Genomic DNA, 15,425 nt, shown 5'->3' with positions numbered 1-15,425 from the left:
TACAGCCCAGAGCCACAGCGCCCCCCCCGTTTCCCCCCCCGCCCGCCAGCCCCCCAGTCTGAGTTACACCCCAGAGCCACAGCGCCCCCCCAAATCCCTCTGACCCCCCCAGCCCCCCAGTCTGAGTTACAGCCCAGAGCCACAGCACCCCCCCAAATCCCTCTGACCCCCCCAGCCCCCCAGTCTGAGTTACAGCCCAGAGCCACAGCGCCCCCCCATTCCCCCGACCCCCCAGCCCCCCAGTCTGAGTACAGCCCAGAGCCACAGCGCCCCCCCATTCCCCCGACCCCCCCAGCCCCCCAGTCTGAGTTATAGCCCAGAGCCACAGCGCCCCCCGTTCCCCCCCCGCCCGCCAGCCCCCCAGTCTGAGTTACAGCCCAGAGCCACAGCGCCCCACCGTTCCCCCCCGACCCCCCCAGCCCCCCAGTCTGAGTTACAGCCCAGAGCCACAACACCCCTCCAAATCCCTCTGACCCCCCTAGCCCCCCAGGTCCAAACCCCAGTCTGAGTTACACCCCAAAGTAACAACAGCACCCCAGTGGGTTACACCCCCTACACCTCAAAGCCGCACCCTGAAATCACCACCCCCTGGACCCCAAAGTCTGAGGTGCTCTCCCCCCGACTCTAAGACGAGCCCCAGAACAACCCGAAAGGCACAAACGCTTATGAGCGTAAAGGTCAGAATCCCTGCTAAGGCCCCAAAAGCCACAAACACCCCAAAGTCCCAGTGTCACAACCTTCCCACAACCCCCCAAATCCCAGCCACCCCTTGTAGGTCAAAAAGCTCTACTGATAATAGACCTAGGACCCACAAACTCTGCACACTGGCAAGCTGCAAATAACAGTCACCCCTGCACACCTGTGGGCTGCCACCTGTCCAGGTTTTTGCCAGGATCCTCCCCTTTTTTAGGGAGTTGTCCTGAGAAATCCCAAGCTGCCAGCTGGCCAATGTTATGGGCTTAGGATCATCCTGTACGTCCACGTTTTTTGTATCTCAAACGTGGCAGCCCTAAGCCCAGGAGTCACCAGTCCATCCCCACAGGCCCCAAGCCCAGGAGACCATATACATATATGGGCATGAAGACTATAATTCATGATCTTCACCTCCCAGAACAACAGCACAAGCCTTCGCGGGTGCAGCTAGACATTCCACTCAGCTGAGATCACCCAGCACATGGCTCCCTCCTTTCCCATTTCCCCCCAGCATGACAGCATTGCTCAGGCTCTGGCCAGCATTTTGTCCAGGTTACTTGAAAAGTAACTGGGTTAATACTCACTAGCACATTTTTCATTTTGAAATATCTTTAGCTTTAAGGAGAGGTGTCTGATCAGCCTCCTGGAAATCAACTGCCTTTATTTTGGGCCTCTGCCCCTGACCTAGAAGGACCCCCCGCCCCAGCCCAGATTTTCTGCTTGGCACAGTAGAGAGCAGGCCTTTCAGGGAATGAGTTACAGCTCCCTGACACTGCCCATCCCGACCACTAGGTGTAGGTTACAGCACCCTTGGGGTTGCACTAAACTGTGCCAGATGACTGTGATCCCCAAAGGACCATATGCCAGCTGGGGATAACTGAAGTGCACTGTACACTCCCCCATCTGCCCTTCTCTGTCCCCGATGCCCCCTATGCTAGGGGCAGTGGGGAAGGAAGAATAGAGATTACAAGCAGGCAGGCAGCAAAATAGGTGCTTAGCAAGGTAAAGAATCTGTCCCCCTTCTTCACAGGGTGAGAAGAAAGTTCATACTCCTTGACCCATTCAGCCCTTGGCCTCTTTCGGAGGCTGCCAACCTGTGTGGCAGTTAGCGCTGTCTGTGACGACAGGGGAAATATGTCCACTGAGAAACGGGCTGAGGTGCCCACTTCATTTCACCCAGGCTGCTGAGCAGCCGTTACATTGGGACTGAGTTATGAGCCCAGCTCCCAGCGTTGTACGGCAAGTCTCATGCTGTTTGGTGTTTTCCATAAAGCCCCGACTCCCAGCATCATGTGATTAGCTGGGACTCTCCGCTGTCATAGTTTCTAGCCCTCAGATTTGGAGAAGAGTTTGTAAATGTGAATCCCGCAGCCAGACTCTAATCTGAAGGCAAATAGAAAGAGCTCGGAAGAGATCACTTTCCCTGTCCCATGGCTTTTACGCCACCCTTCTGATTTTTGAGGCTTGATTCATTATTTTTGAATACTTGGTGTTGGCAAGATTCCAAGCAGCTCAGTGAAGCTCTGACAACTTACACTAGCTGAGAATCTGACCAGGGTCACTTAGGACCTGGGCTGCATGGAAGGCTCCAAAGCACATAGACACTCCCTTGAGCCAGTTTCTTCCCCTTCAACGGTTACATTTTTTTACAGTAACTCACTGCTACCCGTGGGTCCTGTGCTTTAAAGTGCTGCAGGGGTTTCCCCATAGACATACCTGGAAGCCCACTAGTTTTAGCTAGAACTGAATACTCCCCCCACACCTCTAGCCCTGTGTGCTAGGCGATGCAGGACGCTTTAAACAGCTTTCCTGTGTTGTGAATTTGGCAGAATCCCAGGAGAGATTGCTGATTTGCTGCTTATTTTCAGCCTAACTGAAGTTCCCTTTTGTTTTTACTCATGATGATAACCCCTGTTTCGCACAGTTTGCACTATTGCACAGTGGAGCTTTACAACAGAAACACAATTTGCACTTCAGCTCCAGCCAGTCTGCGACTGCAGCTGCTGCCTGATTGCTGCTAGCAAAGGACCGCACACCATTTCCCTGGCACTATTTCTCTTCCCCTGACAGTGCGCTGTGACCGTCCCATGAGGGCGCATGCTGTAGCCTGCCCACATGTGTGTGGAAGCTTTGGCACAGGTTCAAGAAGCCATGTCCGACCAGGCTGCGGCCAGAGCAGCCACCGTTCAGACATGCTTGCCACACGCAGTGTCAGGCTGGGAAGCGTGAAATACACCCGACTCCCCAGCCAAGACCTGCCCACACAAAGCTGCACTGGTGTAATTTCACAACGATGTAGTCATCTGCACATGGACTGTCTTAAATCGACTACAACCCAGCGGGTATTGGTTCAGCTCGCACTGGGAAATGTACAGGTGCAAGTAAAGCCACTAGAACCACTTTTAAACCGATATAGGTGTGTCCACACAGAGGTTTAACTATACTGGTTTTCAATCTGATTTAAATTAAACCAGTGCAACTTCAGTGCCTGTGTAGATAGACTCTAGGGAAAGTGCCCTTTTTCTGCTGGGTAAAACTGACAGGCAGTTTTGCCTTACCTGTACTTTGCATTGTCCGGGTCCTGAGCTCTTTACTTCATCCATACTCAGAGAAAATCCCTCCTGACTCAATGGAGAGATCTGCCTGTGTAAGGATGCCCAGATTTGAATTTACTGTGCATGGTGAGACCAAGCCCCAGAGGACCTGGAGAGCCCAGAAAACTATAGCAAGAGGGGACTGGAAAGTGGGGCTGGGGGAAAGTGGAAAGAAAGAGGGCAAGATGGAGAGGAAAGAAAACCCCAGAACCCACTGACAAAAGAGGCCTTGTCTTTATTGCTTAAGGCACCGATTCAGAAAGGTCCTTAAGCATGAGCCAAACTTTAAGCACGGACGTAGTACACTGGGATTACTCGCATCCTTAAGTACTTTGCTGACTTGGGGCCTAAAGGAGGAAGCCCTGAGCAAAGCCACAGAGGTTGAAGAAACATCCCCGGCCTGGCCGCAGCTGGTGTGGAGCCAAAGTGTTCCTGTTTGCACGCCCATTGCACCAGCGCTATGGCTCTGCAGCCTGCCCCTCCCCAAGGGCTTTACCAACCATCTAGGCTGCTCTTTAATAACTGGCTCTCCAGGCTGGCCTTCAGAGTGGGGGGCTCTGAGATCACCCTGCCTTCTTTGTCCCATATCTCCCTGCAGTGCCTGATTGACCAGCAGGGCTTTGCACTGAAAGGTGCATATTCCTAACTCTCACTGTCCTGGGGAACCCAGCTGCACCTCTGGGCTGAGGAACTATCAGGGGACTCGTTTCTGGTTCCCATCGGCAGGGGACACTTTCTCCTCCTGGTTTCAACTCAGGCATTCTCCCATGAGTCATCACGTTCCCACCATGGCCGGGGGGCAGGGGGGAGTGAAAGGTGGTGAAAGCTCCTTCATCCCTCAAATCTCTGTGGAGGATGAATCTGAATAGCTCATCCCCTTCTAATTCCATGCAGCAGCTGCATGGGACTCTGATGGCCCTTAGCCCCATGACTGATGGGAGGACGACAGCACTGAGCGAAACCCTATGCCGCTTGTGCCATTGTTTTCCTGGAAACCGCCGACAACAATTGCAGCGTTCTGCAGTTGTCGAGAGGGCCGCAGAGCTTCCACCCTGCCCCAGCCCAGGCCAACAATGGCTTTTCTGTTTCCACGGGACCGAGCTCTTTCCACAGCACAGGGGACACAAGGATTCCTAAGGTCACGGAGAGGCTGTAGCTGGCCTGGATCCCGGGCACAGGTCTCAGAGACGTATAGCCCACATCTGTCCCCCGTTGTCTTGGCTTTCAAATACAGGTTCTCTCTCTACCCACATCAACGGCAACAGCATTCTCAGTGCCACTTCCTCACACCACGGCTGTGCAGGAGCCTTCTCCTCTGCAGCTCAGCTCACCTGGGAGCTGCCTCCCTGCATCCCCCCGGCCCATCAACTCTGCCCCTGGAAACACGCCGCTCCCCACCCTGCTGTCCTCCGGCCTGGCACCGTTTCCTCTCTAACTCCCCAGCCTGGGTTGCCTGGAAGCTGCTCCTCCAAAGGGAGCTGTATTAGGCTTGCAAGGGAGCAGAAGGGAGTGAGTCTAGCCCCTGATGATGATCTGGACCCCGGCACTGGATGTGGCCGCGACCGTAGGCCCAGATTCACTCCTGAGCCAGCCCTCGGAGCAGGAGTTCAATGGAGGGGGTTGCACCTCCTCTACTCAGGAGCTGCTGGAGCCTGATTCCAACAGCCCCTATGGGCCACTGCAAGGGCAGAGTCTCTCTGGGGCACAGGACCATCCAAACCACTGCCTTTCCCGCCATGGACACGCCCTCGATCTTCCCCTGGCCTGCCCCAGAATCCCTTGCACCTGGGCCTCCTGCCCAGGGGATGCAGACTGGGCCGTGCTTCCTGCCCAGGGCCTTTTGCTCTGGCACTATTTCCTGGGAGGCTCTTTCTGCCCCTTTGCATCCATGTCCAGGGCGTGGAGCAACAGGAGCAAATTTCCGCTCTGCTCTCCTGGCTGCTCTGTGACAGCAGTGAGATGGGCACACACCACGGCAGGCTGCACAGCTCTGATCCCTGCCTAAGAGGCTGCCTAGCAGCAGGGGCCGGAAGAACCCAGCAGCTGAAAATATCCTTATCTCTCCCTGTTGCTCGTTGTGCGGTCAGTGACTCCACATTGCACATCTCTGCAGCTGCTTTCCCTGCCATGCCGCAGGGCTGCCCTGGGCACCACTGACCAGCACAGGGAGCCGGGGACGCCCCTTCCTGCGGCTGATTTTGACTGTGCACTGCACCACCACGCTCTCACACACCCTGTGCACACCCACTTCCTCTGTGTGTGCACACTGCACAGCCCTGTGCACACCTTGCACGCTGCACACCCTCTCACACCCTGTGCACACCCACTCACTCCGTGTGCACACTGTGTGTGCCGCACACCCGCTGTCAAGTTGGCACGGCAGAGTCTCTTCAAAAGGGGTTTTCCTGCTGGTGAGAGGTGCCCTAGCGGAGGCCCCTTTATCCACAGGAGAAGGGCACCCTGGGGGCAGGGCGAGCTTCCCCACACCCAGGCTCCCACCTTCCACCTCTAGTGGTGAGAGGGTAGTTCAGGCTCCGAGCCCCACCCAATCCTTGGCCTCTGTTGAGACCCACAAAAAGAGGCTCGGGTAGGACGCTGGCCACTCTTTCTCAGTTCTCCGGTGATGATTTGTGCTCGAGGGCTGGGGATAAGCACCCTTATTCCCAGAGCCAGACAGCCCAGCCTCCAGGCAGGAGCGACCATCAGGGCTAAGGAGAAAATCCCGGGTAGGGTGTCATCTCTGTGCCGTCAGCCTTCCCTGCCGTCTGTCCCCTCTCTGATTATCACCTTCAAGTGCTTTAATTGAGCAGAGACCAGCGGAGAGAGAGCGTAAAGCACCCTGCACGCACACCCAGACACGCACGGGCCCATAAGTGCACACACAGACACGTGTACATACATGGCTCTGCGCACGCGGCCTCACACACACACAGCCATTCACTGCTGCTCCTGCCCCTTCTCTTCGCTCTCCCTCTCCCCATGAACCCAAGCCCAAGATCCCCAGGTGCGAGCCCTCAGGTGACTGCATGGGGTCTATCTCGGGTGGCTGAGGCCTGGCCTACCCTGGGGCTTGCTCCAGTTCCAGCCCTGGTACAGCTGCCTGGGCACAGATCCCTGGTGTGGACAAGATAAAACCCGTTTAGAGCAAGATCTGCATTGGGTTTCCCGGAGGGGTCAGCTCCACTGGTGTAAACAGCAGCTGGATCACAGCTGAAGCTCCCAGTGCGGGCAAGGCCTTTAAGGGGAGAAGGTGACTTCCTCTCGCTCTATCCCAGGGTGGTGGTGGGTGGGGGCAGTACAGAGGCCACGGGTAAAATCCCATCTGCATGAACAAAGCAGCCCAAAGCAGCATCCTGCTTCCTGTGAGCATGCCAGGCCCCGGAGGGGCAGCGCTGAGCGAGCTCGTCTCATGTGTCAGCCTGAAACCCAAGCTCTGCCTCAATAGACAGGTATGTGGGCAGCCTATTAATACCCCTGCGTAAGCCTGGCGCTTGCATGCCGCTGACGCACAGACCCAGTGACATGTTTTTGTCAGGCCGTGTGCCCAGGTCCCTTTGTGAGGGCAGCACCTGGCTCCTGCCTGGGGAAATCCTTGGATGGCATCAAGCTCTTGTAGCAGTTCTTATGTGCCCCCCCCCACCCCAGCCTTCAGCATATTATGGGGAAGGGAGACACAGCTAGAGTGCCCCTGTGCCCCTCTGAGCTCTGGCTACCAGAATGGCCCCTCAGCAGCTGGGTGTTAGATAGAGAAGCCCTGAGGCTGCTCTAAGTTATGCTAGGTAAACTAGATAAATTCATGGAGGATAGGTCCATCAATGGCTATTAGCCAGGATGGGCAGGAATGGTGTCCCTAGCCTCTGTTTGCCAGAGGCTGGGAATGGGTGGCAGGGATAGATCACTTGATGATGACCTGTTCTGTTCATTCCCTCTGGGGCACCTGGTATTGGCCACTGTCGGTAGACAGGACACTGGGCTAGATGGACCATTGGTCTGACCCAGTAGGGCCCTTCTTATGTTCTTAGGGACCAACGTGGTCCCAGCCACCCCCAGGACTGGGGAGCATACAGGTGGAATAATGCCACCTTTGGCCTTCTCACTTCAGCCCTCTGATGAGCACAGCTCAGCCAGCTGGGAGGCTCCAGCCCAGTGACCACAGTGGTGTAAGAGAGCCGGATCTGACCTCTGGTGCCCAGCCCGGGGGCTCCCTCTCACCCCAGACAGCTGCTTGCTGAGGCCGGGGCTCCGGCACCGCTTTGGTTGATGCTGGGTCGTTTCTTCTCTACAGAAGCAGGAGCCGACGGTAAAGCAGGATGGCTGGACAGAGCCCAAGCCCAGGCTGTGGGAGGTACGGTTTGCTCTCCATGACAGCAGTTCTGCTGTGTGTGTGTGTGTGTGACCTGCTCCTGGGTGTGGCTGTGTATGTGCTATGCAGACATGTGTGTCACCATGCGTGTCTGTGTCACTGTGCGCCTGTGTGTCATTGTGCGTGTGCTCCCAGGCAGGTGGTGGGGCCTGGCACTGCCATACGTACATCTGCTGCCTTCTTCTCAGCCAGCTCCAGCTTCTCCTGGGCATCTTTCAGGGCCTCTGAGTATTTGTCCAGCTCGTCCTCCGTCCCCTTCAGCTTCTTCTGCATGGCCGCCAGCTCATCCTCCAGCTGCCAATGGCAAGAGGTGTCACTTACGGCTGGCACCTGGGAGCTGCTGCCCACCCAGCCACCCCATCTGTGCCCTCCGGGACGCTGAGCACCCCTAGCTGGGATCCCTAAAGGAGGCAAAGTCCTCCGTTTTGCTGGGATCCCCCCTGGCTTGCCCAGTTTATGCCCAGCACTGGCCTTAGGCACAAGCAGACACTGCCTCTCATCTCCTCCCCCATGATCCGGATCTGCAATTCATGGGCAGTGGGATGAGTGGGGACGGGAGTCGGTTCTACATGGGCACGAAGGGCCTGACTCAGCTCACTGAGGCCAGTGGGGCTCCATTGACCTGGGTGCAGCCGCTCCTGGTTTGTAGCAGGGCAAGCGAGGGGAGAATCATGCCCCAAGTGGAAAGTTTCTTCTGCCCGGTGAGTGGGGAGCTACACGGGGCCCCGGTTTAATGGCTCCTGCAGAGCTGCCCTCCTGAGTCATCTCCCTGGTGCGCTGTGGCAGGATGTCAGAGCCCAGGTTCTGCTAAACCCCAGCATGGCACAAACCCACCTCCCATCCCTCCAGCTGTGACTCTGGACTCCGCAGCGGAGCTGCTGCTGCATCGCTTCCGGGGGAAAGGCAGGGCTGAGCTGGGCGGTGTGTGAAAGGAGGGAAGCTGCCCTTGTGGAACTGGAGCAGGATTCAGCACTGGGCACACGTTTGTGTTTGTGTGACCCACAAGCGATGGGGGTGGGTTTGTGAGTGTAGTATTTAGGGGGCACACAATCCATAGGGTGGGTGTGCTCAGGACACACAATCTGTGTGTGTGTACGCTGTATATTGGGCACAGAAGCCGTACCGTGCGTCTGGGTGCGGTACACAGCCACCTACCACATTCTCCCCCAGGTATCAGCTCTACGTTGTGAGTGACCCCCTGGACTCCAGCACCGTGCATGGCCGTGCATGGACCTGTGCGTGTTTGCCAGGCTGGCAGTGTGTGTCATGGGTATGGATGAGTGTGTCTGGAGCAGTGTCTGCGTGTGCCCAGGCATCCGGGAAATGACGGGCGTTCCCAGTTTGTGGACCTGTCCCCTCCCGGATCTGCTGCACCCCCCGGGGCTCATGGCAGCACCACTTGTACCCACAGACTTGACTCCAGAGTGTCTGTGCCCAGGGCTGGAGGAGCCGAAGGCAGGTCCCACTCCGCACCCCTGAGGGACCCTGACACGCAGCACTCCTCCTGCTCCGGGGGATATGGGACAAGACCCATCCCCAGCGGAGCAATAGGAGCCTCCCCAGCCTTCGAGTGAGTCTTCCCCCGAGGGGGAGCCACTGGGCTCCTGGGGGCAGCTGCCTTTCCCTGGGGTAAGTGCCACTCTTGCCACGAGGGGGGCGAGGGGCTACTAGGTCTCTGGCCAGGGCAGGAGTCCACGCAGGGAGCCAAGGCAGGAGTCTGGGACAGGGAGCCAACCCCGGGGAGAGGGGTGGGTTAGGGACAGCGCCGGCCTCTCTTTCCCACCTGTTTGCTCCTCTCCTCTGCCTGCTTCTGCTCAGCCTCTGCCTGCTCAGCCCGGTCCAAGGCGTTCTCCTTGTCCAGCTTCAGCATCTGCATCTTCTTCTTGATGGCCTCCATCTTCACCTGCGGGGCTGGGGCGCCTCTGGCTGGGAGGGACGAGCAGCAACGTGGGATGCGTCGGGCTGGGGCTGCCGAGTGTCTGGCCCCCTCCCTGGCCCAGGGTTTTATCAATACGCCCCTGACAGGTGGCTCGGGGCCTTTGCCTTTCTTGGGCTGAGCCGCCTCCTCTCACTCCCGAAATGTCTGTCCACAGGGCCCCATTGTCTCAGCACCCGCCTGGGGAGCGTGGGGGTGGGGGGATGCCTGCTCAGTGACTTCATGGACAGGGCCATATTTGGGCCCCCGTGGGACAGCTGGGAGATGGTTATAAAAAGCACAGGCAGCTCGGTGGGCTGGGGGTGATGGGGGGAGATCCCCTGCTCTTCTGAGAGTCACAGATCCCAAGGCCAGAGGCTAGCCCAGGCCAGAGACCTGCCCCCCTCTCCCCCCCCAAACTCCAAGGGCAAATCTTCAGAAAACAGCCAATCCGGAGTCCAAACGCAGCCATGATGGAGAATCCCCCCAGCCCCCTGCCTTGGGACATTGTTCCCGGGGATAATGCCCTTCACTGACGCTGTCCGACATTAACACCTTGGGTCCAGGGTCAACTCCCAGCCCTGGGATTGTGTCAGACCTTCGGCAGGTAGACTGAAGGGCGAGACATCACTGATCTGTTCCCCGTATTGGTTCTTGGTGTCAGGCGAGCTCATGCTCTCATCCCCAGGGACAGCTGCTGGGTGAATACGGACCTTTCTGGCCCTCTCTACAGGCAGCAGTCTGAACAGAAGACTGGGAGCCAGGACTCCCGGCTGCAATTCCCAGCTCTGGGAGGGGAGGCCAGTGATTAGAGCTGGGGGGCCTGGGAGCCAGGATGCCTGGGTTTTAATCCCAGCTCCGGATTGGAGTCTAATGGTTGGGTGGGGGTGGGGGGGCTGGGAGCCAAGACTCCTAAATTCTATTCCTGAACAAGGGACTCTTTCTGTGGCCTTAGGTGAGTCCCTTCCCCTCTGAGCCTGACCCTGGCTGGCTTTCCAGGGGATTCTCCCATTACCAGATAAAGCCCTTTGCAGATGGAAGGTGCCATATGAAGCTGAGCGCCATGGGGCCCTCTCCTGCTCTCATGCACCCTCAGTGGGGCTGCGCCGCACTCACCCCACTATTCCCGTCCCACTGGGGGAGCCAGCCATTCCACAAGCTTTATAAAGGGGTGTGGCAAAGCGGCCCGATCCCGCTCCTTTCGGCACCAGTGGGGAAGGTCCTGGGGGGCCTGCAGGGGAAAAGGGCAGGGAGCCGCATAGCGAAGTCTGCAGCTGGCGAGACTCGCTGCCCATGGGGTCTCCTCGGTTCTGCGGGCAGCACAGCTCCTGTGCGGGGGCCTGAGCCAAAGCCTGTGGGAATGACTCCGGCTGACCTGAACGGGCTTCGGCTCAGTCCCAGGACCAGGTGCCCCTCTGCACGGCCCTGCCCGCCCAGGCCTGACATTAGTGCTGGCCCCTGGGCATGGCCGAGGTGCTGACCTCCCTGAGATCAAACAACAATGACATGAAGGCGGCCCCACAGAGAGAGCTGGGCTTAGCCGCAGCGCCAGGCTCCCTAATTACAATGGAATTGTCTGGCACCGGGGGTGAGGGGGGCGTGACCGACTGGGAAGCAGCTCCCAGGGCCTTGGCATGATGGGGAGAGAGGGGGCTGGACCCGCTCACGGCACCTGCCCCTGGAGCACAGGTGGGGCCTGCAGCTGCTGCCAGGGCCCAGGGGAGGGCAGCCCGTGAGACAGGTGTGCAGGGGCGAGCCTGCGTTGCAAGGGCCTTGAGATGCTCTATGGGGGCACAGGAATGGCACCCTCAGGCTGACTGGCTGAGCCACTGGGGGCTCCGTGCCCTGCAGGCTGGTGGGCAGGAACGCGTGTCCACGGATGCATATCTCTGCTGCCCACGGTCTGCCAGGCCCCATCTCCCATCATGCGGCGGTGCGCTCCTTAGCTCACAGCGCTGGCCTTGGGGGGCAGAGGCCTGCCCATGCCCTGAGCAGGAAAACACCCTCTCTCAGTCCCATGCCCACCGGTTCTGCACCATCCCATGCCCCAGGGGGGCGGATGGGGGCAGGAATGTCTGAGACCCGCGGTCAGTGAGGAACCTCACTCCCTGAGTTTTATCCACATTCCTGGAGGATTTGCAGTGTCCCAACCCCAGGCCAAGTCCCTGGCTGTACCCCACTCCCAGGCCTCGGCCCAACACACCTTCCTCTGTTCATGAACAGCGGGGGAACCTCAGAGAGAAAAGAACGGGGGCGTGGCCGCATCTGTGTGGGTGTCAGAGGCGAGGGGACTCCCGGGGGCTGGGAGGGAGGAGGGCTGGATGGGGAGGGGTGGGGTAACGAGGTCTGTAGTAGGGCTACATAGGAGAGGGCTCTCTCAGGCAGGCCTGGGAGCAGGGGGGTCTCTGCTGGGGACCGATGGGCAAGGTCTGCCTCGGGCTGGGGTCAGACGGGGCGCGCTCCTCTCCCTGAGTGCTTGGCCCAGCGGACGCCTCTCTCAAGCAGCTCTGGAAGCTGGGGCAGGCAGATGCTGCGGGAGAGAGGAGCCCTGCTTTGAGCAGGGGGTTGGACTAGATGATCTCCTGAGGTCCCTTCCAACTCTGATAGTCTATGAGTCTAAATCCAGGGGCTTGCTCTGCCCAGCTCAGGAAAGAGAAACTGGGAATGTCTCGGGCTCCCACGCAGCCAGGCGCTTAGTGGGAGCCCTGGAGCCTTGCCCAGACCCACCCAGCGTGGCACAGAGGTGTCTGATGGGGTGGCGTGGTGGGGGGAGCCACTCTGCTCTCCATGGGGGCCTGCGCAGGGCCCAAGAAGGGGGTGCTGGGCAGGCAGGTCTGATGGCTTTAGGAGGCTGGTGCCAGGAGCTGGGGGCCAGCGCGCTGCCCAGACAAAATCTCAGCAGCTTCTCACCATTACTGCTCTGTGCTCTTCAGGGGGGCCCTGACCCCCATGCCTGAGGGTGGATTCCCCAGGGACGGGTGTGAGCTGGAGCTGAGCTTCCGAAAAGCTGCCCCTTGCACGGCCGGATCCCCGATGCCCGGGCAGAGCCAGGCCAGGCCCTGCCCACTGAGGACCAGAAACGTGGCCTCTGTCAGGCCAGCGTAGCCTCTGAACTGCAGAGCCATGGTCAGCATCACCAGTGCGGGGTGGGGCACGGCCCAGGCTCGGAGGAGCTGGAGGGATGGGGCGGGCGAGGCGAGCGGCCCGCACAGAGCACCCCCGGCCCCCAGGCCCTTTGTTCCTGCAGCGCCCGACTTCGGAGCTTGAAATAAACCCCAGGCGCCTCGGAGAACAATCCTCCCAGCGAGGGCGGTGGGCGCAGGGCCATGTTTATTCAAGGCCGAGTTCATTCCATTCCTGAAACCGAAAGCTGACAGCTGGCGCGTGTGTGACACTGCTGCCATCCCAACCATCCGCCCAGGAGATTCCAGCCACCCAGCCAGGAGGTGGGAAGGGGCCTGTGCCCGGCCCCATGCCCCGGCCTGTGCCCTGGGTGCCATGGACGACAGGTGCCTGCGGGGGCCAGGTAACCTGACCCCATCTTGGCAGCAGGGCCAGGAGAGACGGTGCTTTGTCTGTGAGCGGGGACGGGGGCTCAACTCAGCCTGCTGGACTCCAGGGATGGGGGCATCAGTTCTCTTGCCCCGGGGGGCAATGAGCCCCAGGGGCTGTGCCACTCCCTGCCCCACAGCCAGGCAGCACGTTACTGGTGCCCGTGGAGAGGGCCCATGTCTGGCTCAGAAAGGCCTGAGGTCAACAACTAACAGGCATCTCGTCTCCTTGGGCAAAGTCCTGGCTGTGCATGGCCCCCTCGGTGCTGGGATCCTCCCTGTTTGCTTTGGCCGGGGGGCCTGATGCCTCTGCTCCCCATTTGGAGCCAGAGAGGGAAACAATGGCCATTGATGGGGAGAGGATCTGAAACAGCTTTATTGCAGCGAGGGGCGGGGAGGGAATGACAGGAGGGGGAAGGGCGGATCCGATCGGAGGGGGGCTGCCCCCCACCCCTGGCCGGTGTCGCGGATGGTCCCAGGAGTGGGGCTTGCTGGAGGCCGAGCCAGGCGGGCGGAGAGAGCCGGCGGCGTCTGCCCCGGGGCGGCGCTGAACGGCCCTGGCGCGGGAAGAATATGTTTGATATTTAGTTGGTTTTCCAATAAAACAACCTAATATCAAACATATCAGCCAGCGGCAGGGGCAGGGGCAGGGTCTGGCCCTGGCACGCTGCGGAAGAAAAGAGGGAGAGTGTGAGGGTTAACGGCCCCCCCACCCCACCCCGGCTGGGTATGGGGCCTGCTCCCCCGGCTCTGTTCCGGCGCAGCGTAGAACCGGGGGGAGAGAATGGACCCCATCCCCCCTTCCTCGCGCCCCCATCTGCCAGGCTCCTTCCCTGCCCCCTCCCCCATCGGTTCCATCCTGCACAGCCCCTAGGGTGGGCTTCTTCCCTCGGGGGAGGGGAGCGGCGTTCACTGAGGCAGGGCGGAGACAGGACTCCTGGCTCTTGTTCCATTCATGGGCAAGTTCCTGCCCCACCCTGTGCCTCAGTTTCCCCTTCTGTACCTTGGGGCTAAGGGTCCTGTGTGGCTTTGTTCGTTGCTGTTTGTACAGCACCCTGAGAGCCCCGTGGGAGGGGGCTAAAGAAGGGCGGGGGTCCCTGGGCCGCCTCTGAGGAGCCACGTGCCCCGTCACCACCCCCACTCAGCCCCCTGCCCCAGCGCACTGGGCTCCTAGGGAATTATTCCCAGTGGGAGTCTGTGTCCTGCCCCCTGTGGGCCAAAGCCATCCCCGGTGGAGCTGGCAACCACGGAGTCACCTGTTGGGGAACCTGGCCATGAGTGTGGTCATTAGAATTGGGAATGCTGCATCCACTGATACAGACCCGCCCCCATGCCTATATCCCCCCCATGATCTCCCTGTCCCCCCACATCCCACAGGCCCCCTCCAGTTTCCCCATGACCCTCCCCCATCCCCCCATTCCTCCCATGCCCCCCTCGCCCCCATGATCTTCACACACATTCCCCCCCATGCACACCCCTTCCCCCTACACCAGCAGGATCTAGGCCAGCAGGACCCTCTCTCAGAAGCCACTCAACTGCTGGTTCCCAACGCTCCAGGAGACGAGAGGGGTTCCTGAGGCCTGGCCACCCCCCACTGGCAGGGGGCCTGAACCTCCAGCCAGCCGGAGGGGTCCTTTTCTTGTTTCCATCCTGGCTCCCCTCTGCACACACATGCCCCCAGCATGTGCCCACACCATTGTGCCGCCCCATAGGTGCTCCCCTGGCCAGCGCGGCTGCAGCCACCCACCCTGGGGCTGAGTCCGGCTCCAGCTGCTCACCTGTGCCATGGTGACGAGGACGCAGCCCAGACCCGCCACCCAGGCAAGGGCGCCCCACGGCCGGCTGTGCAGTGCAGCACACACTCCAGCTCGCTCCTGATCACGGTAGTTACCCGTTCACTGATTGACACAGAGCAGATCAGGTGGGTCATGTAGCTGGAGGAGTCCGGTGGGCTCAGCCTGGAGAGCTAATGCCTGGAGAAGCCCAGAGGCTATGGTGATGGGCACAGGACGGGATGCATGGCCAGGCTGGTCTGAGAGCCTTGGGGGAGTGGCTGTGTCCTGTGGATGGAGAGAGGGTGTCCAGGGCCAGATCTCTGTGACTCTCAGCAGCCAGAGAGACGGGGCTCAGAGGTGGGGCCTGGCCCCTGTTATTCAGCCAGGGCAGGGCAGGTGGGAGCTGTCGACCCCCGCCCCCGCCCGCTGCACTGAGCTCCCCCCGTCACAGAGAGGAGCCACCAGCTGCCTGGGGATTGGGGCCCAAGGCAGGAGCACAGCCCCTGGAGAGCAGCCAAAACAGCGTGAGCTGGG

The 15,425-nt window shown here is 59.8% G+C and overlaps 2 protein-coding genes across 4 annotated transcripts in view; one reads left to right on the top strand and one right to left on the bottom strand.

The window, feature by feature from the left end:
* The window catches only part of TPM3 (tropomyosin 3), a 38,850-nt gene extending 29,303 nt beyond the window's left edge, over positions 1 to 9,547 (bottom strand). For all 3 annotated transcript variants that reach the window (XM_073323083.2, XM_073323084.2, XM_073323082.1), the window contains exons 1-2: positions 9,434 to 9,547; positions 7,819 to 7,944 (exon numbers count right to left, since the gene is read on the bottom strand). In XM_073323083.2, coding sequence (XP_073179184.1) covers positions 7,819 to 7,944; positions 9,434 to 9,547 — 240 coding nt within the window. The remainder of the gene's footprint in view (positions 1 to 7,818; positions 7,945 to 9,433) is intronic.
* Positions 1 to 15,425, top strand: part of UBAP2L (ubiquitin associated protein 2 like) — a 403,300-nt gene that overhangs the window by 320,492 nt on the left and 67,383 nt on the right. The window lies entirely within an intron of this gene.

The sequence above is a fragment of the Lepidochelys kempii genome, chromosome 24 (genome assembly GCF_965140285.1).
Source record: "Lepidochelys kempii isolate rLepKem1 chromosome 24, rLepKem1.hap1, whole genome shotgun sequence".
Lineage (NCBI taxonomy): Eukaryota > Metazoa > Chordata > Testudines > Cheloniidae > Lepidochelys > Lepidochelys kempii.
This window is presented reverse-complemented; position numbering and strand designations above follow the sequence as displayed.